Source organism: Oncorhynchus gorbuscha, linkage group LG05, assembly GCF_021184085.1.
Source record: "Oncorhynchus gorbuscha isolate QuinsamMale2020 ecotype Even-year linkage group LG05, OgorEven_v1.0, whole genome shotgun sequence".
Lineage (NCBI taxonomy): Eukaryota > Metazoa > Chordata > Actinopteri > Salmoniformes > Salmonidae > Oncorhynchus > Oncorhynchus gorbuscha.
The window spans coordinates 39,084,522-39,110,278 of record NC_060177.1 but is presented as its reverse complement, the minus strand read 5'-3'; the positions used below and the strand labels follow the sequence as shown (position 1 = coordinate 39,110,278).

Genomic DNA, 25,757 nt, shown 5'->3' with positions numbered 1-25,757 from the left:
TGAACATAATAAATGGCTCCCTATCCACCGGATGTGTACCAAACTCCCTAAAAGTGGCAGTAATAAAGCCTGTCTTGAAACCTTGACCCAGAAAATGTAAAAACAGCACAATACAAATATATATGAATACAAGGCTTTTACCATCGACTAGGAATGCCTTGGAGATCGCGATTGACCGGTTTGTGACTGCTGCTCTAGAAAGTTGAGTGAAGTGCAATCTCATGCTTCTCTCTGTGGGCTGATATTTCTGCACTGCTGCACAGCAGTCTCGGGCTACTGCACACGCAATTTAGAGGGAACATTGCTTGGAACTCTGAGCTCCCCTCAATGTTTTCTTATGGAGAGGTATGCTGGTCTATTTCGTCAAACATCTCACAAAGTGTATATTTTGATTTGTTCAAGTCGACACCATTTTAAAATCAGGATAATCTCTTTCTAATAACATTCGGTTGGGCAGCGTACTCTGCTGTCACCGATTGCTAGACCAGAAATAGTTGTTGCCTTTTTTTCTACTTCCTCCTTACGCAGACATAAGCACACTTGACACCATCGAGGTGTGGATGTTTACTTTCTACACTAGTTGTTATTTTTCATTTTCGTCTTAAGAACAGACTGTAGTGGTAAAATGAAAAAAAGTTTAAATGTTTGTGCCATTTAAGGGAAATGGAATTCCAAGCATCACTCCAGTCAAAAGAGGCTCAGCGAAGTTTCATTTCAACGAATTTGCTATGGCCTCACTCTAGTGTTCCAGCTCAGCCAACATTCTTTGGCAGTTTTTCAGTTTTGGGTGAATTTTGACTCATTCTCTTGTCCAGCCTACTCCTGTCCAGGTCTGCTAGCCTGGTGCTGGCTGTGTTCTCTATGTGGTCTTAAGCATTAGCATGTAGCATGCAGCCCTGGGTGTATGTGTACCATTCAGAGAGTGAATGGGCAAGACAAAATATTTAAGTGCCTTTGAAAGGGGTATGGTAGTATGTGCCAGGCACACCGGGCTGTGTCAAGAACTGCAACGCTGTTGGGGTTCACACTCAACAGTTTCCCGTGTGGATCAAGAATGGTCCACCACCCAAAGGACATCCAGCCAACTTGACAACTGTGGTAAGCATTGGAGTCAACATGGACCATACCATATGTGAATGAACTATAAGGATTGTCAAGGGAGAGTGTTAACTGTTCATTTTTGTTTGCCAAAGCAAGTGGAATAAACAATGTTAACATATGTTTGACTGTAGGCTACAAATGCAACCATTTTTTGGGGACTTTAAATGTACTGTTCGATTAATACATGGCTATTACTATGAGTACTATGTACCTCCCTTCCTTCTCTTGATAAGTAATAAGTGAATGTAATTGCTACATTTTACCTGTGATATAAAATAGGTTATAAGTTACATAGCGAAGACAAAATGAGATTTATGATATTACTGTCTTTACAAATCTATTCACTATTGGCCAAATGCAGTCACCATCCACTTCAGCTAGCATTTCCTGTTTGTAGGCCTGTTTAAAAATGTAAGGTAAAGCACATTTGATGAAGTGTAAAAAACTGGACACTGGCTGTATTGTAATGCATGTATTGTATGTACAATAAGGTATCCAATATTCTTAAATCGGACGTGGGTTTAAGTTACCATTATTAATCCTGTGTCAAGTCTCATATGGCTGAATTGTGGCGTATTTACAGAATAACCTGTGTTATACCAATTTTCATCCACTCGATGGCAGTAATGTGCTACCACTTTCAAGAGGTCTATTGTGAGAGTTTTTCTACTCAACCTTCAAGTACTGAACAGATGTCCAAATTAATGAAATTCCCTGAATGTTGCTTTATGGATGTTAGATATGACTGGTTGTGATCCAGTCACATGATATGCACATTTCAAGTGTCATACAAAGTGGGTAATGTTGAACCCCCAACTCCTGTCTGTCACTCACATCCATTAAATATCTTAAACATATAGTTGAAGGCATGGTCTGTACCTTGTGAATATTCCCTTTTGATTGCACAAATATCCCCATTTGTTGTCTCTGCTATAAAATTAAGAAGAGAGGGGAGGGGTCAGATAAGAGGCAAAGGCCTGAGGCTTACAGCCCACTACCAAATGACCAGCCAGGCTACACACCTGCAATACACTCTCCTCCCCCACTTACTTACACAAATCCAATTCAAGGAAGATCTAAGTCTATATTCACAGGGTAGCATTGCTGATCTAGGATCACTGATTAGATCCCTCTAGGTAGTCTATTATAGGACAAGTCACATGTAATAAAAAGCTTTTCTCTAAAGTGCAAAAAATGCAATAGATTTGCACAAAAAAAATCTAAAAAACTTTTGCTTTGTCATTATGGTGTAGTGTGTAGATTGAATAAATTTTAAAATAAAGGCTGTAACATAACAAAATGTGGGAAAAGTCCAGGGTCTCAAACAGACTCCAAGAATAACTCCTGCTCACTACTGCCACCCTGATGACTTTTAAAGCTACTGACTTATTTGAATAGTCCTTTCTCTTATGAATGCCAAAAATCTTGTTTATATCCGAAGCACACATTTCTTTGGTTGTGAATAACAATGACTTAAGTGTGTGTATAGGCAAGGGCATGGACAAAATACATTTTTGGAATCATTTTTGGCACTGTAGCCCAAGAACCAGATGTGAGGAGTCCCGATAATAAAATGTAATCAATTCTATATTAAAAGACAAAGTGTGTCATCGCCACGATAACTTATTACATGTGACTTTTCCTATAATGGGAAGTTGATCAGGTGTCCGGTCCTCAGTGCTGAAACAGCAGCTGCATCTGCTGACTACAGAGGGACCTGATCAGTGATCCTAGATCAGCAATGCTACCCTGAGGCACTTTGTGAATACAGACTTGGATTTACACTCTTTACACTCTGTACAAAACATTATGAATACCTTCCATGACAGACCAAACATGTGAATGCAGGCAAAAGCTATGATCCCTTATTGATGTCACTGGTTAAATCCACTTAAATCAGTGTAGATGAAGGGGAGGAGACAGGTTTAGCCTTTAGACATTTTTTATTTCATCTTTATTTTAAAACAGGGAAGACATTGAGACCTAGGTCTCTTAAAAAAATGTACCCCTTATAATAATACAGCAAATACACATTAAAATACAAAAACATAGTCATGGAAATCCCCCCCAAAATAATCCCCAATCAATAGTTAATTGCCTGAACAGCACCAGAACATCTAGAGGAAATACATTTGTAAATTTGTTCCAGCAATCTGGAAAAATTAAAAGCAGATTTACCTAGCTCGATGGAGAACCTATAAAGCTTGGGAAACTCAAGGCTTCACAGGCCTGATTGGTGTCACACTTTTGCCCCAACTAACACACCTGACTCTAATAATCAACTAATCATGACCTCAGTTTAGAATGTAAGTCGTTTCATTGGGATTGAGAAAAAGTGTGACAACTCCTTACAGAAGCCAGAAGTCTCCCATCCCTGCAATAGGAACCTCGAGTAACCAATCCCGTGAACGGGTTAGGAAACTTCAGGTGTCTAAATTTTAACATCACAATTAGATATGAGGGACGTTTATGCCCTAGCACTACACAGCTGATTCAAATAATCATCAAGCTTTGATTTGAGTGACTTTGAACTGGGTATGCTAGTAGGTGCCAGGTGCACTGCTGGGTCTGTACATGTGAATAGTCATGAATCTGAGCTTCCATTAAGCTGTGTAACAACTAGAACTAGGCCTACCATGGAAAATGTATAAAACATTGCGGAACACACTGAAAGGCACCAAATTCCTAGTAGGCCTTGTATGGTGTGAGACATCATCATTGATTATATTTCCCCGTTTGGTCACAAGAATCAAGTCAGGCGTCATTATTTGCCTAGGAAAGATTCGTAACTTTCTGTGGACTCCGCAATGAGCTGCCCTGTGTAAGAAAATCGTAGTGTATTCTTAAAATTAGCATAGAAAATATATTTGGAACTTTTAGCAACTTCTGAAAAGTGACAAACGCTCAAATGCATGCATTTTCCCTCTATACGACACAAACACGATCTTCTCTGTCACACTCAGTCACAACACACGTGCCTGGCTGCAAAAGTGCATTGTGAGTGATGTCAGTAGCAGGCGCTCAACTCGTGCACAGGCAGCAGCAGGCCAGCAGCAATTTCAGTAAATTGCTAATCATTGTTGGCGGACTGCAGCAGCAGTACGTGTTCGACGAGCCAAACCCAATGAATATAGTTGGTCACGAATGTTTGATCTTGAACAGAACAGAACTCAATCAACATGTCTCAATCAAAATTTTACAGAAAAGATTGGGAGTCTGTACCTGAACAAATGTCAAATCATATTTTTCGCCGAGATGGCCAGTCAATATGAGTAACGTTGGTGTATTCGACGTAAATGACGCAGATTTACGCAATGACATCCCAACGTCATTTAGCAACAAATCAACGTGCCTCGAGCAACTTAACATTTGTTTAGCAACACTGGTCAGAAGACTAGTAGCGCAAAGTCCAACAAATTGCAGGACAGTGTAAACATGTAGCTAACAGGCGCATAATTAGCTTCTGAAATTGCCGATATAGCAGCGATATGACTTTTCGAATAGCATAGGTTTTTGTTTTTCAGTAGCGCAAACCTGTTCGTATGGCGTATTCATCTCATTTCCTTCACTGTTCGTTTATTTAAATCGCTATTTATCAGGATTATCCCAAAACAGTTTTGATTCTGTCCGGTAGTAACAAATCGAGATGGGCTACTTGTTACAGGTGAAAATAGGTGCCCTCGTGGGTTTGTTGCTCCTGACGCTATTTTTCGGATTTATTCCTGCTCGGATGAAGTGGTTCAGAGAAACCAGTGGGACAGGTAAGTTTCAGTAGGTAACCTACAAAATGTATATAATTACTAGCTAACTAGTCTCATGTTGTAACCCCGTATGCAATTACTGTTTCCCACAACAAGCCAGACGGCTGGTTGTGTCCTTTCCTTCATCAACCAAACCTAAACTATTGGGTTTCAACAATGTTTCCCGTCAACAAGATGCATACGTATCCTGTCTATAAGAACAATACTTACGATTCGTGTTTGATGTGTACTATCAAATAAGCTTTTTAAAACACGTTTTTATCCAGGGTGTCCCATTTTCCGCCTGTTTGGGCTGCCATGTAGTCCATTCTCGGTCACGTGAGTAAAATACTACGTAACTCCCACTTTTTACAGACGATAATTGGAAACGTGTTTTTAACGCTTATTCGATAGCGAAGGAAGCGTTCAACAACCTGACGCATTTTAAGTATTGTTCCTAGATATATTGGATTTGCCTCTGTTGTTGGAAACGTTATTTTGGTGAAACCGAATATTTTAGGTTTGGTTGGTTATGAAGCTCCGTAGCCTGTCATCCATACATGTTTTATTTATCCTTTACTTACATGTGACAAGGCAAGTCCGTTAAAATAACATTCTTATTTACAATGACGGCCTACTAGGGAACAGTGAGTTAACTGCCTTGTTCATTGGCAGAACGAGGATTCGATCCAGCAACCTTTCGGTTACTAGTGGTCAGAGCGTTGGGCCAGTAACCGAAAGGTTGCTGGATCGAATCCCCATTCTGCCACTGAACTAGGCAGTTGCATGCAAGTGTTTGCCAAATCCAATCAGTGTTTGCTGTGGGCTTGTGTTTATCCTTGTTTCTTCCATTGGTTTATAACCGCCAAATGTAAATTTATTATTTGTATGCCCTTAACCAACAACGCCATTTTAAGAAAAAATGTGTTGCATGGACTTATTATTAATAACCAACAATGCAATCATTTTTTTAAGGGCTCATAAGCAAACAAGCAACCTGTTTTATTTGTCACATGTGACAAACATTTAATTTAAGTAAAAGTTTGGGAACTGGTTACAATGTTAAAGTAACAGTTCTGTTCCGGAACAGTATAGATCACTTTCATTATCAGTTCTGTTCCTCAACATTTTTTATTTTAAAATTATCTTATTTTGCTTGAAGTGTGCGACATATTAACTGGGGTGGTTCGAGCTCTGAATGCTGATTGGCTGACAGCCATGGTATATCAGACTATATTATGGGTATGAGACAACCATGTATTATCCCTGCTCTAATTACATTTGTAACCAGTTTATAATAGCAGTAAGGCACCTCTGGGGTTTGTGATATATGGCCAATATACCACGGCTAAGGGCTACGCGTTGCGTGGTGCCTAAAAGTCTTTACCTCTGTTGGCCATATACCACACCCCCTTGGGATTTATTGCTTAATTATACCAATAGCATAATTGATTTAGGCCTAGATTAGCAAATTTGCTTAATTGATTTCTTAGGGTGAGGAATCATCGAGTCTCCTCCAAAGAGACAGACTAGGGCAGTGGTATTCAAACTTTTTCAGCTGGGAATCCATTTTTTTTTTCTGCCAGGATTTCTCCCGACTTTACCCCACCCAAAAATCGGTAAATTTACATCAATAAATAACCTTAACAATCAAAAGCAACCAATAAATACATTTACAACATTTCTATTTTCTGGTCTTTCTCTATTTGTATATTGTCCCATACAAAAATCTGTACTCCTAAAAATACAGTTACTGGTGACCCTACTGCAGTTCTCCAGGGATGCTAGCTTTGAATACCACTGGAGTACAGTCACCTGACAGGGATAAAGCCCCTTGAGATGGCACATTCCAGTGAACAATCAACCCACCGACCTTCAGCTGAAGCGAAACAAAAGCTGAGGTGTGTTCGGTTTGGTACGTTGCGGAAGGGTTTGTACTGAATGACACGTTTCTCCAAAACTTTCTTGAACAGACTTTGAAGTACGTTTGCTCCTGTTTAGTGGCTGTGGCTTGAAGCACTGAGTGGTGTATTTAAAGGGAAGTGGCCACGCTGACAGCATTCCCCAACCCATAACACAAACCCTCCCTGTTTTTCAACTGAGGTGCATTCGGTTCAGTTGAATGTTTAATACGTTGCAGAACAGTTTGTACTGAATGACATGTTTCCCCAAAACGTTCTTGTACAAACTTTGAGGTCCGTTTGGTAGGTGTGGTTTGAAGCAATGAGAGGTGTATTTAAAGGGCAGTGGCCATGCTGACAGCGTTCACAAACCAACTCCTCCCCATTTTTCAACTGGTCATTCAGTACAGCACCATTTCCGTTCAATTGAACATTCCAGAATGTTCAAAAAAAGACTGAACTCAGCCCTGCTTAGGGTCAGAGGTTAGTCCAAACTGTAACTTTTTGCGACGGAAACTAGTAATAAGACATTTCATTTGTAGACAAAAATCAAACATTTTAACATTAAAGCAACCATTTAAAATATATATATATATTATTAAAAAGGCCTAAAAACAAATGTTTTGTTATTGTACAAGTTCAGTTAGGTCCCTCCCAGTTTCAGCTGATTTGCCTCAGTTTGGTTATTCGTGAATATACCCCCTGCTTTTAACTTTCTCTTTAGGCCCAGCAGTCTCTGTATGGCCGGCTGTCATATATTATACACTATGACTCCGGGCATTACTAAAACAATGAAGGACCATAACATTTACTGTGATAAGAGACCGTGTAATGTGTGCATAAATTTGTATGGGCCAATACCATCCCTTCAGTCACATATTAAGACAGTTCTTGTTTTGCAATGGCTGATTTGCTGAGGAGTTGTTTTCACTTCTGTGTTTGTGCAATGGTGCTCAATACTTCAGGTCTCTGCATGATGGTTATCTCTGTTGCTTCTCCTTTTTTTCCCCCTTTAAGTAGAGGGTGACATTAGGAGCTATCATGGCCGTTTCATTACAGTGCTCCCAGAGTGTTTGATTGCACTTCTTGATAACTTCAAGTTTTATTTTTTATTTTTTTATCAGTGGTATCTCCATAAGGTGTCTCTTCTGACGGGTTAACAGCTGATTTAGACCTATAAGTCAGATGAAATGATCAGTCATCAGATATTCACACATTATTCATATCACAGCTTATGTCACATTAACTGAAAGAAATCCATAGTTTCCTTGATTCACAACCTAAGTTAAACAGACAACTTCAGGTAGCCATTAACCAATTTTTTGAACGAGTTGGGCAACTCCAGTGTATACATCAGTCTTATCTACCTTTGCTGCTGAAGTAGGGCCTTGTCAACAAAAGGGGAGTAATGTAGAGATTTACAGGTCTTTAGCTAAGTCCATCCAACCGTTTGCTAAAGGATGCAGTGATAAACTGTATCAACTGTAACAAAACAGAGGGCACTATGGTAGATGGCATCCAAAGGTTTAAGAGTAGTAGTAGCAGCTGCTCTTTGATAGAATGTCACCATAATCAAGAACAGATAAAGGGGTTAGGGTTAAAAAGGTTGACTGAATAATCTGCTTCCTGCTGTAGAAAAAGCCAACTTTTTAAATCTTAGCTCCTTAACGAGCTCATCTGTTTTTTTTAAACGTCATATCCATATCAATCCAAATGCCTAAGTGTTTCTCTGTGGGAACATTTGATTGGAGAACCATTTGTGTGAACATGTAGTTCATCTGAAAAATTGAGTTTGAATACTTATTGACTCAAGGCATTTAAACTTTTAATTGATGAAGTTGTAAAAAATCCAGTCTATTTTAAATTCAGGTTGTAACACTTTTTTTGGGGGGGGGGGTGAATACTTTCTGAAGGCACTGTATATGTCTAGGGTCAGGCTTTTTTATTATATATATTTTTTTCTAACCCCACCATGTGACCTGAATAGGAAGAGCTCTGGGTTCATTAACAGATCATCTGATCAGGGCCCAAAGTTGTTCCTGGTCAGGTCACATGCTCAGGGAAACCCCCAGGTTCTGTCTATGTTGAGCATTAAACAGTAGTGTTTTGTATCATGTAGAAACCCATCGGGTGGTCCTGAGTTTCATCAGCTGTTTTGCTGGAGGCGTCTTCCTGGCTGCCTGTCTCTTGGACATCATCCCAGACTACCTGTCAGACATCAATGCTGAGCTGGCCGCGCGGAGTGTGGACGTAAGTTTCTTCTGTCTGTCAGCAACATCACAAAGAATCATTGATACCTGTCCACACTCCCATCCCCTTTGTAAAATGACAAAAGCTATATGACTATCCATGGGACAAACCAATGTATTAAGTTTTATAATAGATACAATAAAACAAAAGTATAACTTATATCTGTAAAACAGTGTTCCCACATGGGGAAATGTGCTAGTTAGTACAGAAATTATCATTAATCCACAGGTTCAATACCTGGTGATGTGTTAAGGACGACTTACTTATGATATACACTACTGTTCAAAAGTTTGGGGTCACTTAGAAGGCCAGCATCCTGGAGTTGCCTCTTCACTGTTGATGTTGAGACTTGTGTTTTGCGGGTACTATTTAATGAGGCAGCCAGTTGAGGACTTGAGGCATCATTTTCTCAAACTAGAGACACTAATGTACTTGTCGTCTTGCTCAGTTGTGCACCGGGGCCTCCCACTCCTTTCTATTCTGGTTAGAACCAGTTTGCGCTGTTCTGTGAAGGGAGTAGTACAAAGCTTTTCTTGGTAATTTCTTGCATGGAATAGCTTAATTTCTCAGAACAAGAAGAGACTGAGTTTCAGAAAAAAGTGATATGTTTCTGGCCATTTTGAGCCTGTAATCGAACTGACAAATGCTGATGCTCCAGATACTCAACTAGTCTAAAAAAACAACAGAACAACAGTTTTCAGCTGTGCTAACATAATTGCAAAAGAGTTTTCTAATGATCAATTGGCCTTTTTAAAATTATAAACTTAGATTAACTAACACAACGTGCCATTGAACATAGGCCCATTGTCAGCAACCATCACTCCTATGTAGATATTCCATTAAAAAATCAGCCGTTTCCACCAACAATAGTCATTTACAAGATTATCAATGTCTAGACTGTATTTCTGATCAATTTGATGTTATTTTAATGGACAAAAATGTGCTTTTCTTTCAAAAACAAGGATGTTTCTAAGTGACCCTTAACTTTTGAACGGTAGTGTGTGTATATATCCCTTAGCATTTATTTAAACAGAACTCCTACTTTTGGTCGTTTTCTCAAACAGACCAGCTTCCCCCTCCCAGAGTTCATCATGGCTGCAGGCTTCTTCACTGTGCTCATTGTGGAGAGGATTGTTCTGAACTGCAGACAAGATGCCATGCAAGGGTCAGACCAGGAGGGAGCACCTCTGATGCGGGCCAAAGGGCACAGCCATGGGCAGGGGAAAGCCGTATCCACCAACCTGGAGGGTAGTGCCCACCACGTCCACATGGACCTCCAGGCCCACTCCTCCTTTCGCTCATTCATGCTCTTTTTCTCACTCTCCCTCCATTCTGTGTTTGAGGGCCTGGCCATCGGACTGCAGACCACAGACTCAAAGGTAGGTGCTGTAGAGCAAGCTGTACTTAAATTGCGCAATAGGTCGATTTAGTTTTAGCTTGCCCGGAGAACATATTAGACCATTCCGTTGGTCCTAAAAGGGAAATGTCTGCCCACCTGTGGCACTGGGTCAGCTAAAACAAATGCACCCATGCATTGCAAATGCATGCCACTTCATTCCAAGTGTATTTTCAAATGCATTCCAATAATATTCAACTGCTTATTTTCTTCTAGTGAAAGTACAATTTGTATTATTTATACTGAACAGAAATATAAATGCAACAACTTCAAAGATTTTACTGTTTTACAGGAAATCAGTCAATTGAAATGTATTCATGAGGCCCTAATCTATGGATTTCACATGACTGGGTGTATGTATAGATCTCTGTTAGTCACAAGGTAGGAGCATGGATCAGAAAACCAGTCCGTATCTGGTGTGACCATTTGCCTCATGCAGCGCAACACCTCCTTCGATTAGAGTTGATCCGGCTGTTTATTGTGGAATGTTGTCCCTCTTCAATGGCTGTGCGAAGTTTCTGGATAGTGGTGGAGACTGGAGTATGCTGTCGTACATGTCGATCTCGAGCCAAATATGCTCAATGGGTGACATGTCTGGTGAGTATGCAGGCCATGTAAGAACTGGGACATTTTCAGCTTCCAGGAATTGTGTACAGATCCTTGCAACATGGGGCCGTGGATTATCATGCTGAAACATGAAGTGATGGCGGCATATGAATGGCATGACAATGGGCCTCACGATCTCGTCACGGTTTGGATATCTGTGCTTTCAAATTGCCATCGATAAAATGCAATTGTGTATATTGTCCGTAGCTTATGCCTGTCCATACCATAACCCCACCGCCACCCTGGGACAGTCTGTTCACAACGTTGACATCAGCTAACTACTCACCCACACAACGCCATACATGTAGTCTGCGGTTGTGAGGCAGGTTGGACGTACTGACAAATTCTGCTCTGGTGGACATTCCTGCAGTCAGCATGCCCATTGCACGCTCCCTCAACTTGATACATCTGTGGCATTGTATTGTGACAAAACTGCACATTTTAGTGGCCATTGTCCCCAGCACAAGGTGCACCTGTGTAATGGCCATGCTGTTTAATTAGCTTCTTGATATACCACACCTGGCAGGTTGATGGATTGTCTTGAGAAAGGAGAAATGCTCACTAACAGGGATGTAAACAAATTTGAGAGAAATAAGTTTTTCTGGGATCTTTTATTTCACCTCATGAAACATAGGACCAACACTTCACATGTTGCATTTTTATATATTTGTTCAGTGTATATCTAAGCGCTGAGTCTCTGTTGTGCAGCGCACATGAGGGGATGAAGTTACACTTGTATGCAATTCACTACTAAATGTTTGCCGTCAAATCTTTTAGAATGACTTTCTGCCAGATGTCAGAGCTCTGGATAAGTTATGCCCTGTGCTTCCTACTAGCGCTTTTTTTTTGCCTTCTCTGTTGTTCACCCCTCTGCTCCGTGTACACATGCTGCTATTCCTTCAGAAAAGCCTGCATCAAAACTTTATTAATTTGCACACTTTCTCTCGTTGGCTTGTAAATGTCCACAGTCACTGACAATGACATTCGGTAGCTACAACCTATGCTTGTATAACTCTAAGCTGGGTTTGCCTGTCTTTGCTATTCGTTAGACTAGTTTGAGATTTTGCTACTAGTATGTGCAAATTTTGTTAGCGTTCTGGTAGTAGAGGCTAAATGGGCTTTTCTTGCATTTAGCACCCCTTGTGGGCTGTGCTGATAATACAGTAAATCATGGGATGTGCGTGCAGACATGTTTCAAATTCTTGCTGACATTTCTAGCCACAAGCATAAACTAGCTAGCTGGGTGGGGCTCATTACTGACTGAACCAAATCCGTTTGTCCCCACTCAACTCTCAACTCGTGTCATCAATTTTGGGCACCAGGCATGTCCTTATAGTCACAGATGATCTATTATATTAACCTGATGCTCAAATGGCTGCTCTAACAATGATAATACATGTCTGCAAAGATGGAAGGCAGTTGGAGGCGGCAAGATCAGGTGGGACCGTTCCAGTGATGATTTTAGCATGTAATTCTTGGTGGGCCCCCAAAAAATAAGGGAAATGCATGCCAGCAAAGCCACTACACAACACTAAATAATACAATAATTGCACTATAACGGTGACAAACGATGCCCACAAACTGTTATGGCCTATATAAAGCTGTCCCAACACCTTACCACTGCTAAACCTGGCTTTCAGCGGAGCCTTGTCTGGCAGCGAAAAAGTTAATTCAACCTCATTTACTGCCTTTACAACAACAACAAAAATATTTTTTTTCAAACAGCTAATATGGCAGACTAGCTTAAACAAATGTGGTTCCTACTGACAATTGAGATGTACATATTATGGCAGAAGGGGTCGACAAGCGGTTGAGGGGCAATCCATAATTTCGATTAAGACATTAATGAGTAAGCGACGACTGACTTAGTCAATATAACTTTATTCAGCACCTTTGAAATGTACAGCGACAGAATTCAGAACATGGGCCGTTCTTAGTGTACTCCCTGTACCAGTCAGAACCATAGGATAAATAAATGGGGCATATAAACAGACAACAAAAGCTTTTACAATATTAAATGATTACATTTCTCTAAAACCGGTTATAGGCTATTTGTGCACCACCAAGTTAGAACAGGTGAAAGCATTAAACAGTGGCAGGTGAAATTTAAGAGGTGAAAATAGACCAAATTATTAGGGTGAGGCACATTGAACTTTGTTTGGGTATTTGCGTGTCAAAAACGATACACGTCATAACACTATTTGACACGTTAAGCCTTTACTTTGTTAAATAACACAATTCTATTATAGAATGTTGTGTGTGTTGAATTTACACATGCAAGCCAAGCACCACAACTAACGTTGTGTTTACAATACTGCGTTGGTGAAAACGGATAATTATTTGGCTACTAGCATCTTACTACACAAAATACTTACTATTACTTTCTTGGCTACTGTATACGTTTCTCCCTCTCATATTACATCATTTAAGCAGCAGCATACAATACATTTTTGGACTCACCTTGTGAAGGAGGCGTAGCGGTCCTTTGTGGGCAAATGTCATCAAACTTTGTCATCAATGTCTGGTCATCTCTGGATTTATGGTGGGAACTTTGGGGGAAAAAAACACAGCCAATCCATTGAATAGCAGGCTAACGTTAGTGGTTTCTTTGCAATGCCTACAGTTAGCCAGAGATTCCTTCCAAACAACTCATTGTTGAATTTGCGATTTCCAACTAGTTGTGTAATCTTTGTGCAATGGCCGATGGGCACCGATACGTTTTCTCTTCATATGACAAGGATTGTCGACTTGATAACTGATGATTGCTAGCTAAAGAAAGATGTTGACAAGATCAGTCCAATCAAAGCTACTGTAGAAAGAATTACGTCAAATCACATATCTGTGGCCAATGACCTTGAGCCTTCTTGGATGGGCACTTCTAATATAACTCTATGGCAGAACCCAAGGGGCTAACATTTTTGAGCTCTAGTCTTAGAATTGGGGATGACCTACTGTCCCATGACTGACAGAACTGAACCAATCAGGTGCATCACTCTATTTTCTGCTGGCTCTATTTTCTGCTGGCCACCACCACAGAAAGCACTGAGCTAGGCTGAAACACCTGCGTTTTGGAGCTGCCTTACAAAAAAATAGACCATGTGGCTTTATTAACTCGATGCCTTTTTTTCTTTTTTTACATTGTTTGCAAACTGCTATGTGACACACATTAATGCCAAAATAACAAGCCCCCACCCCCCAAAAAATGTATTTTGATAATTGTGTTTTTTACCTAAGTGTGGTGCTCAAAACAGGTGGGCCTCTGCCCTAGAATTGCAGGAAGCTAAAATTAGCTTTAAAATGGCTGAATTCTCTCTCAGCCTCATGTCATACGGTGAACAAAAGCATAAGATTAGGTATAAAAACAGCGAAAGCAGCTGCTTTTTCTGGGGGTCCAAACTAGAGGTCGACCGATTATGATTTTTTTAACGCCGATACCGATTTATTGGAGTACCAAAAAAAGCTGATGCAGATTTTAATTATTTGTAATAATGACAATTACAACAATACTGAATGAACACTAATTTCCAACTTAATATAATACATAAATAAAATACATTTAGCCTCAAATGAAATGCAAAACAAAGTGTTGGAGAAGAAAGTAAAAGTGCCATGTAAAAAAGCTAATGTTTAAGTTCCTTGCTCAGAACATGAGAACATAAGGAAGCTGGTGGTTCCTTTTAACAGGAGTCTTCAATATTCCCAGGTAAGAAATTGTAGGAATTATAGGACAATTTCTCTCTATGATTTTGTATTTCATATACCTTTGACTATTGGCTGTTCTTATAGGCACTTTAGTATTGCCAGTGTAACAGTATAGCTTACGTCACTCTCCTCGCCCCTACCTGGGCTTGAACCAGCAACACATCGACAGCCACCCTCGAAGCAGCGTTACCCATCACTCCACAAAAGCCACGGCCCTTGCAGAGCAAGGGGAACAACAACTCCAAGTCTCAGAGCGAGTGATGTTTGAAATGCTATTAGTGCGCACCCCGCTAACTAGCTAGCCATTTCACATCGGTTACACCAGCCTAATCTCGGGAGTTGATAGGCTTGAAGTCATAAACAGCTCAATGCTTGAAGCACAGCGATGAGCTGCTGGCAAAACGCAGGAAAGTGCTGTTTGAATGAATGCTTACGAGCCTGCTGATGCCTATCATCGCTCAGTCAGACTGCTCTATCAAGTAATAGAATTAATTATAACAGAACACACAAATACGAGCCTTCCGTCATTAATATGGTCGAATCCGGAAACTATCATCTCGAAAACGAGATGTTTATTCTTTCAGTGAAATATGGAACCGTTTGTGTATTTTGTCTAATGGGTGGCATCCATAAGTCTAAATATTCCTGTTACATTGCACAACCTTAAATGTTATGTCATAATTATGTAACATTCTGGCAAATTAGGCAGCCCAAACTGTTGCATATGCACTGACTCTGCGTGCAATGAACGCAAGAGAAGTGACACAATTTCACCTGGTTAATATTGCCTGCTAACCTGGAGTTCTTTTGGCAAAATATGCAGGTTTAAAAATGTATACTTCTGTTTATTGATTTTAAGAAAGGCATTGATGTTTATGGTTAGATGCAGTCGGCAACGATTGTGCTTTTTTTTCGTAAATGAGCTTTTAAATCATCCCCCGTTTGGCGAAGTTGGCTGTCTTTGTTAGTAAGAAATGGTCTTCAGAGTTCGCAACGAGACAGGTTAGCAGGCAATATTAACTAAATATGCAGGTTTAAAAATGATTCACCGCATCGATTATATGCAAAACAGGACACGCTAGAAAAACTAGTATTATCATCAACCATGTGTAGTTAACTAGGTGATATCATCAACTATGTGTAGTTAACTAGTGATTATGATTGATTGTTTTTTTATATGATAAGTTTAATGCTAGTTAGCAACTTACCTTGGCTTCTTACTGCATTCGCTTAACAGGCAGTCTCCTCGTGGAGTGCAATGTAATCAGGTGGTTAGAGCGTTGGACTAGTTAACTGTAAGGTTGCAAGATTGAATCTCCGAGCTGGTAAAAATCTGTCTTTCTGCCACTGAACAAGGCAGTTAGCCCACAGTTCCTAGGCCGTCATACAAAGTAAGAATGTGTTCTTAACTAACTTGCCTAGTTAAATAAAGGTGTTTTAAAAATCGGCCAAATCGGTGTCCAAAAATACAGATTTCCGATTTATGAAAACTTGAAATCGGCCCTAATATTAATCGGCCATTCCGATTAATCGGTCGACCTCTAGTCCAAACCCATTTAGATATGGAGAGGCACACAATTGTCTAAGTTCCCACAGTTGACAGTGCATGTCAGAGCAAAAACCAAGCCATGAGGTCGAAGGAATTGTCTGTAGAGATCTGAGACAGGATTGTGTCAAGGCACAGATCTGGGGAAGGGTACCAAAAAATGTCTGCAGTATTGAAGGTCCCCAAGAACACAATTGCCTCCATCATCCTTAAATGGAAGATGTTTGGAACCACCAAGACTCTTTCTAGTGCTGGCCACCTGGCCAAATTGAGCAGTCGGGGAGCAGGGCCTTGGTCAGGGAGGTGACCAACAGCCCGATGAAAGAGCTCTGGAGTTCCTCTGTGGAGTTGGTTGTCCTTCTGGAAGGCTCTCCCATCTCTGCAGCACTCCACCAATCAGGCCTTTATGGTAGTGGCCAGACTGAAGCCAATCCTCAGTAAAAGGCGCATGACCGCCCGCTTGGAGTTTGCCAAAAGGCGACTAAAGACTCAGACCATGATAAATAAGATTCTCTGGTCTGATGAAACCAAGATTGAACTCTTTGGCCTGAATGCCAAGCGTCACGTCTGGAGGAAACCTCGCACTGTCCCTACGGTGAAGCGTAGTGGTGGCAGCGTCATGCTGTGGGGTTTTTCAGCGGCAGGGTCTGGGAGGCTAGTCAGGATCAGCATCACTCCCCATCCAACATGACAGAGCTTGAGAGCATCTGAAGAGAAGAATGGCACTTTTATTTGGAGTGTTTCTCCTAATCATGTAGCATCATACCCAAGAAGACTCGCTGCTGTAATCGCTGCCAAGGGTGCTTCAACAAAGTACTGAGTAAAGGGTCTGAATACTTATTTAAATAGATTAGCAACATTTTCAAATTGTTTTTGCTTTGTCATTATGGAGTATTATGTGTAGCTTGAGGGGGGAAAAATATAATCAATTTTAGAATAAGGCTGTAATGTAACAATGTGTAAAAAGTAAAGGGGTCTGAATACTTTCCCGAAGGCAGTGTATATAAAGCGATCTGCGCATTTGAATAAATACACCCATTTCACTTTTTCATGTCATAAAACGAATGACTACTGCTGCACATGCTGCCACTGTTTCCAACAGATTAGATTTGACTATTTAGAACGAGCAGCCTGCTCACGAACGGACGAGTGCACCATAGAGAACACAACGAGCATGTAGTTGCAATAAGTGAAAATACATTATCTAACGACCGGTAGTTTCTTTTGAAGATATACAAATGTATCTGTGCATTTGAACAACTGCATAAATACACCTATATCATGCTTTGAAGTCCATATGGCAATTCAGACAGCTGACTGAGGATTTTTGGAATGAATGTTTATTTTAATTGACTGTTCTGTATCTTAATGTGTATATTGTCTATGTATGTTGATTTATACTTGACTGTTTTTGTATTGTGCAGGGCTCATTTGTAAAAGAGACTAGTCTCATTATGACTTCCCTGTTGAAATAAAGGTAAATAATATTAAAAACTAGAGATGACTTATGTCACAAAGCATGATATGCTAGCCAGAACTGTCATTCTGAAATAGCTTCATATTTACAAGTTATTCAGATATAGACTTTAGGATGTTAACCCCTAAAGTGATTTAGATCATTAAAGGTTTATTCAAATATGTCCAAAAAAAATAGACAATAGTGTCAAACAATAATCCAAACCCCATGTCTACAATTTTGAAACTCCAATTTACTCAGAATTTAGCATGTTTTGGAGTGACTACAATATCAAGTGGTCACTCGTCAATAGAACTCTTGTGGCACTGCTCCGCGGCAGAATGGAACAAACTTCGGACGTCAACTGACTAGCTAGTGGCTGCAGGTGAAATCCGCTCAAGACAATGAAATAGGGACTAAATATATATTTTTGTCCATTTTAAAATAACATCAAATTGATCAGAAACAGTGTAGACATTAATGTTGCAAATTACTATTTTTAGCTGGAAACTGCTGTTTAAAAAAATATATATTGAATATCTACATAGGCTTACAGAGGCCCATTATCAGCAACCATCACTCTTGTGTTCAATGGCATGTGTTAGCTAATCCAAGTTTATACTTTTTTAAAGGCTAATTGATCATTAGAAACCCCTTTTTGCAATTGTTGAAAACTGTTGTTCTGATTTAAAGAAGCAATAAACTCTTTAGACTAGTTGAATATCTGGAGCATCCGCATTTGGGTTCGATTATAGGCTGAAAATGGCCAGAAACAAAACATTCTTCTGAAACTCATCAGTCTCTTGTTCTGAGAAATTAAGCTATTCCATGCGAGAAATTGCTAAGAAACTCTCATTTAGCAGGTTGCTGCCATATGATTGGCTTCACATTTGTCTCCAGTGATTTTTATCTAAAAATATATATTTACAATTCCTAGACGAGTTACTTATTTACCTAGAATTTATCAAAAGCTCTTATCAAGTTGTACAGTGAGAATTGTTATTTCTATCTGGGAGGAAAAAAATTAAGTATATGTTTCTAACTCGTGCTTTTCATGTGGACTTTTTCTTCACATGGTTCTCCTTTTCACTGTATTGTCCTTTGTTGGTATTCAGGGAAGTCTCTTTCCATCACAAAGGCATAGTGAAAGTTTTTTTCTGTGCTTAGGAGGAAGCTATCACCCGTAGTGTCAGGAGGTTTAGAGTAGAGGAAGTGAGACCCATGCATGATTTCCATGCACTTTCTCTCACATCCTTAGTATATAATCACTCACACACCAGCGGATTCTAATGACAAGGTCCTGAGATATTTTACTAAACGCGGCAACAAAAAACCATCCTCACTGTCAACTGCGTTTTATTTTCAGCAAAAGTAACGTGTAAATATTTGTATAAACATAAGATTTAACAACTCGGACATAAACTGAACAAGTTCCACAGACGTGACTAACAGAAATTGAATAATGGCGCAGGAAGAAATGGCAGCAGTTTTACGAAAACAATTGTGCTATTATGTACATAATGTTTCTGTAACCATATCTTACGGCAGCTTCTGGATGGCAGCTTCTGGATGTCAGGACAGTGATCACAACTCGGATTAGACTAAGATTTTTTACAACAACAAGCAAGCCTCGCATGATATTCTCCACTCACGCGGCAGGGCCAACATCACAGTTATTCGCAAGAGGAAGCGACGCAGGTACAGAGGACGAAGAGCCGGATGCCTCGTCAGCACCCGCGGAAGACGAGTTGGATAGCTTCCGTTACCTTCATTACTCACCAACGTGCAATCATTGGACAATAAATCAGACAAGGTACGATCACTAATATCCTACCAACGGGACATGAGAAACTGTAATATCCTATGTTTCACGGAATCGTGGCTGAATGACGACATGGATTTTCAGCTAGCGCGACATGCGCTGCACCGGCAGGCTAGAACAGCACACTCCGAGGGGGGGCGGGCTGTGCATATTTGTAAACAACAGCTGGTGCACGAAATCTAAGGAAGTCTCTAGATTTTGCTCGCCTGAAATAGAGTATATTGTGATAAATTGCAATATTGTGATAAAGTGGTCAAATGAAGCAGATGCTAAACTACAGGACTGTTTGCTATCACAGACTGGAACATGTTCTGGGATTCTTTAGATGACATTGAGGAATACACCATCAGTCACTGGCTTTGTCAATAAGTTCATTGAGGATGTCGTCCCCACAGTGACTGTACGTACATACCCCAACCAGAAGCCATGGATTACAGGCAACATTCACACTGAGCTAAAGGGTAGAGCTGCCACTTTCAAGGTGCGGGACTCTTAACCCGGAAGCTTACAAGAAATCCCGCTATGCCCTGCGGCGAACCATCAAACAGGCAAAGCGTCAATACAGGGCTAAGATTGAATCATATTACACCGGCTCCGACGCTCGTCAGATGTGGCAGGGCTTGCAAACTATTACAGACTGCCCAGTGACACGAGCCTACCAGACAAGCTAAATCACTTCTATGCTCGCTTCGAGGAAAGCAACACTGAGGGCATGCATGAGAGCATCAGCTATTCTGGACGACTGTGATCACGCTCTCTGTCCCCGTCGTGAGTAAGACCTTTTTAAACAGATCAACACACACCAGCTACGGGGCCAGACTGATTCCCAGGACGTGGCAGGTGTCTTCACTGACATTTTCAACATGTGCCTGATTGAGTTTATTTTATTTTACCTTTAGTCTGTAATACCAACATGTTTCAAGCAGACCACCATAGTCATTGTGCCCAAGAACACAAAGGCAACCTGCCTAAATGACTACAGACCCGTAGCACTCGCGTCCGTAGCCATGAAGTGCTTTGAAAGGCTGGTAATGGCTCACATCAACACCATTATCCCAGAAACACTAGACCCACTCCAATTTGCATACCGCCCAAACAGATCCACAGATGATGCAATCTCTATTGCACTCCACACTGCCCTTTCCCACCTGGACAAAAGTAGCACCTATGTGAGAATGCTATTCATTGACTACAGCTCAGCATTCAACACCATAGTATACTCAAAGCTCATCACTGAGCTAAGGAACCTGGGACTAAACACCTCCCTCCGCAACTGGATCCTGAACTTCCTGACGGGCCGCCCCCAGGTGGTGAAGGTAGGTAGCAACACATCTGCCACGCTGATCCTCAACACTGGAGCTCCCCAGGGATGCGTGCACAGTCCCCTCCTGTACTCCCTGTTCACACACGACTGCAAGACCAGGAAAGACTCCAACACCACTAAGTTTGCAGACGACACAACAGTGGTAGGCCTGATCACCGACAACGAGACAGCTTATAGGGAGGAGGTCAGACCTGGCCGGGTGGTGCCAGAATAACAACCTATCCCTCACCGAAACCAAGACTAAGGAGATGATTGTGGGACTACAGGTAAAGGAGCACCAAGCACGCCCCCATTCTCATCGACGGGGCTGTAGTGGAGCAGGTTGAGCTTCAAGTTCCTTGGTGTCCACATCAACAACAAACTAGAATGGTCCAAACACACCAAGACAGTCGTGAAGAGGGTACAACAAAGCCTATTCCCCCTCAGGAAACTAAAAAGATTTGGCATGGGTCCTGAGATCCTCAAAAGGTTCTACAGCTGCAACATCGAGAGCATGGTTGCATCACTGCCTGGTACGGCAATTGCTCTGCCTTCGACCGCAAGGCACTTCAGAGGGTAGTGCGTACGGCCCAGTACATCACTGGGGCAAGGTTGCCTGCCTTCCAGAACCTATACACCAGGCGGTGTCAGAGGAAGGCCCTAAAAATTGTCAAAGACTCCAGTCATAGACTGTTCTTTCTACTACCGCATAGCCAGCGGTACCGGAGTGCCAACTGTTGAAGCCTTTTTCCCACAATGTACATACCTACGTGTACATACTACTTCACTAAGCCTGATTAACCGGTATATGTATATAGCCTTGCTACTGTTAATTTCAAATGTCTTTTTACTGTTTTATTTCTTTACTTACTTTACTACACACGCACTCACTTTTTTGGCACTATTGTTTAGAGCCTGTAAGTAAGCATTTCACTGTAAGGTCTAAACCTGTTATACACCTGTTGTATTTGGCGCACGTGAGAAATACACTTTGATTTGAACAAAGGGGGGGGGGGTCAAAATCAAAAGTAAGTCCGTATCTGGTGTGGCCACCAGCTGCATTAAGTACTGCTGTGAATCTCTTCCTCATGGACTGCATCAGATTTGCCAGTTCTAGCTGTGAGGTGTTACCCCACTCTTCGACCAAGGCACCTGCAAGTTTCCTGACATTTCTGGGGGGAATGGCCCTCACCCTCCGATCCAACAGGTCCCAGATGTGCTCAATGGGATTGAGATCCAGGCTCTTACCTGACCATGGCAGAACACTGACATTCCTGTCTGGCAGGAAATCACGCACAGAACGAGCAGTATGGCTGGTGGCATTGTCATGCTGGAGGATCATGTCTGTATAAGCCTGCAGGAAGGGTACCACATGAGGGAGGAGGATGTCTTCCCTGTAACGGACAGCGTTGTGTTTGCCTGCAATGACAACAAGCACAGTCTGATGCGGTGACACACTGCCCCAGACCATAATGGACCCTCTACCTCCAAATCGATCCCGCTCCAGAATACAGGCCTCTAACCCTAATTCCTTCAACGATAAACGTGATTCCAACCGTCACCCTTGGTGAGACAAAACTGTAACTTGTCAGTGAAGAGCACTTTTTGCCAGTCCTGTCTGGTCCAGCGACAGTGGGTTTGTGCCCATAGGTGACGTTGTTGCCGGGGACGTCTGGTGAGGACCTGCCTTACCACAGGCCTACAAACCCTCAGTCCAGCCTCTGTCAGCCTATTGCGGACAGTCTGAACACTGATGGCAGGATTGTGCATTCCTGGTCTAAATCTGGCGGTTGTTGTTGCCATCCTGTACCTATCCTGCAAGTGTGATGTTCGGATGTACCGATCCTATGCAGGTGTTACACATGGTCTGCCACTGTCTGTCCTGTCTCCCTGTATCGCTGTCTTAGGCGTCTCACAGTACAGACATAGCAATTTATTGCCCTGGCCACATCTTCAGTCCTCATGCCTCCTTGCAGCACGCCTAACGTTCACACAGATGAGCAGGGACCCTGGGCATCTTTGGTGTTTTTCAGTGTCCGTAAAAGGCGTCATTAGTGTCCTACGTTTTCATAACTGTGACCTTAATTGCCTACTCTCTGTAAGCTGTCGGTGTCTTAACGACCATTCCACAGGTGCATGTTCATTAATTGTTTATGGGTCATTGAACAAGCATGGGAAATAGTGTTTAACCCTTTAGAATGAAGATCTGTGTAGTTATTTGGAATTTTACGAAATATGTTTGGAAGACAGGGTCCTGAAAAGGGGCCATTTTTTTCTGAGTTTATAAATCAATACACTATAAAGGCATGCAAGTTGCTGACACATTGATTCATGTGTGGTAGAAGAGAAGGAAAGTAACTTAACTGTTAGATGGAAACTACATTCAAATCCAAAGTTGTCATGTTTTCAGATCTCAAACAGGATGTTGACTCGTCATGACAGACGATGTAATCGGTTGTGTAGATCCAGCTATAGCCTCAACCTCAAATGGAAAAGAGCATAGGAAATTAATTTCAATTTATTTAGGATTGTGGACTATAGCAAGGTCGTATTCATTAGACACCATAGCAAAACTATTTTGCAATGTTGTGGAAACTAAACATAGTGAAAGCAAAAACAAGTGTTTCTTGGTAAATTCAGGTAGGTCCCTCCTTGTTTTGGCCCATTTGCTTCAGTTTGTTTCGTAGTGAATACGACCCTGGATCTACAAAACAGATGGCCTGGGATGTGAACTTAATTTGACTACTTTTGAAGTCTGAACATCTGACCATTTTATTAACTTTGGAATTTGTCCTTTTTTAAACTACTTTCTTTGGTTGATCAAAGACTCTTATCTGGCTTGAAGTGATTATTTAAGCTAACCTGTTTTTAGACTTCAAAGAATTCTAAATGACGTGTAATTTATACAGCTTGTGTTATTTTATACAGCTTTCTTCATCTTACTGCAATGATAAAAAGGAAGTCGGAGAGGAATTTCAACCTAATATTTATCTAGTTTTCTCTCCATCCTATCCAGGTATTAGAAATCTGCATTGCCATTGTGGTCCACAAGAGCATCATCGTGTTCAGCCTATCGGTGAAGCTGGTGCAAAGCGCAGTCCCGCCCATGTGGGTTGCGGCCTACGTGGGCGTCTTCGCCATGATGTCTCCGCTGGGCATCGCAGTGGGTATCGGGGTTATCGAGGCCCAGCTGGCGGCAGGCGTTCTGATCCAGGCCATCCTGGAGGGGCTGGCGGCCGGGACCTTTATTTACATCACCTTCATGGAGATCCTGCCTCACGAGCTGAACTCTCCGGAGAACCAGCTGCTCAAGGTGTTCTTCATCCTGCTGGGCTTCAGCGTCATGGCGGGCCTCACCTTCCTGGGTTGAGAGGATGTCACCCACTGGGGCAACTGACCTAGCAGGAATATGGGGGTGGCTCATATGATTCATGGGACTTGATGTTGTGTACTATGGTCGCCATGAGGGGAGGTGTCTCGGGGAGATGGCCAACATAAAAAAAAAAAACATTTTTTTCATGCAGGGTGTGTGCAGGGGAGATTACTGTGCCCATGTCTGGCTGTACCAGTGTGCCACTTTTATTTGAGGGTCATAGCTGTTCTTACTCAGTATTTTTGTTTTTAAGGTTGTGATACTCATTGTTTTTTATATAGCTTTTAGCATAGATTTTAATTTCACAGCCAAGGATGGTAAGACAGTCTTTCATTTAAGAACTTTTAATGATTTCAAATAGATTATATTTAGTTAGGTTCTACGTTTTGATTTGTTTTAGCACTGGGAAAATAACTACACTGTGGCAATATTGGTTGTTTTTATTCTGTGGCATACATACCAGTGGTTGTTATTATATTCTTTAACAATCACTGTTTGTAATCTTTTTCACATAACTGATGATCACTGAAAAAAAGAGCTGTTCAAACAGACATGATTGCCTGGTCTCTTTAGAAAATGACAGGTGTGGCAAGGAGTAGAATGTTAGCTAAAAAGATAGTCTGAGTACCTAACATCTCTTAATAGTCAAATGAATCTGTCGCATCAATGTCTCATTATGTATACAAGTTAAAATGTCAATTGCATCATGTTTACACTATTTGGATGTGAGCACTATTTTGTAGCCTCCACAGTTAAATTGAAGTATTAAATGTTTTATCACTGTTGTGGAACAAATTGTTTTCACCTTGAACTATACTATGCCTTACAAATGACTAAAGCTGTTTTTATTGTCAGAGGATAGGTGCAATGAAATGTGTTTTACGGGGTCAGCCATAGTAGTACGGTGCCCCTGGAGCAAATTAGGATTAAGTGCCTTGCTCGAGGGCACATCGGCAGATGTTTCACCTTGTTGGCTAATATGCAAAGACAAAACATTGTGACCAACATTTTACAGTATTTCTTTTGAAGACATTGCATAGAACCTCACAATATTTTCTGTGAAATCAAGATGTGTTAAATGTACCTATAATATATCAATGATGTCTACAATGTATTTTACATGAGATACCTGAGTGATAGTTAGGGAGAGACACTTGTCCTTCAGTGTTAAAACACCATCTTGGTATGTGTCGTTTTTACCTCATCACTTTTTGCGTGGAGGCGTCATTCCTTTCGTAATCGGCATGACTCAATCGAGTGTATTGTCAGTGCCACATCACAAGTTTGATAGAGAGCAATAATCCGATCACTTTTTAGAGACCATAATATTTTAAAGAGAGATTATGAAGTTATTTTAGAGAGGTTAAGAAGTTCAACTAAAGCATGTGTTTTCCTCCCTCTGTTCCTCGTTGTGTTGATAGTTTCCATATCCCAGCCATGAGTCATGTTTCGGTTGTGTTAACAAGGCTTCAAGTTTATAACACTCACAAGTGACCCTCAGCTTCCTCTTACTCCTCTGACACTGTTGCAGTAAAATAATGATTAAACAAGTTGACTAGGA

The 25,757-nt window shown here is 41.2% G+C and overlaps 1 protein-coding gene and 1 pseudogene across 1 annotated transcript; one reads left to right on the top strand and one right to left on the bottom strand.

The window, feature by feature from the left end:
• Positions 1–3,473, bottom strand: part of LOC124034873 — a 144,245-nt pseudogene extending 140,772 nt beyond the window's left edge.
• A 909-nt stretch (positions 3,474–4,382) lies between these two features.
• Positions 4,383–25,757, top strand: LOC124035929 (zinc transporter ZIP1-like). The gene is made up of 4 exons (XM_046349862.1): positions 4,383–4,862; positions 8,862–8,992; positions 10,057–10,371; positions 23,840–25,757. Exons 1-4 carry the CDS (start codon positions 4,748–4,750, stop codon positions 24,191–24,193), a joined length of 915 nt encoding a protein of 304 aa, XP_046205818.1. The 5' UTR covers positions 4,383–4,747; the 3' UTR covers positions 24,194–25,757.

Excerpts from the sequence above, each read along its gene's own strand:
- LOC124035929 (XM_046349862.1), top strand. The coding sequence starts at position 4,748 with ATGGGCTACTTGTTACAGGTGAAAATAGGTGCCCTCGTGGGTTTGTTG. Across the intron at positions 8,993-10,056 it reads TGGCCGCGCGGAGTGTGGAC|ACCAGCTTCCCCCTCCCAGA; the intron begins GTAAGTTTCTTC and ends TTTCTCAAACAG. Across the intron at positions 10,372-23,839 it reads TGCAGACCACAGACTCAAAG|GTATTAGAAATCTGCATTGC; the intron begins GTAGGTGCTGTA and ends CATCCTATCCAG.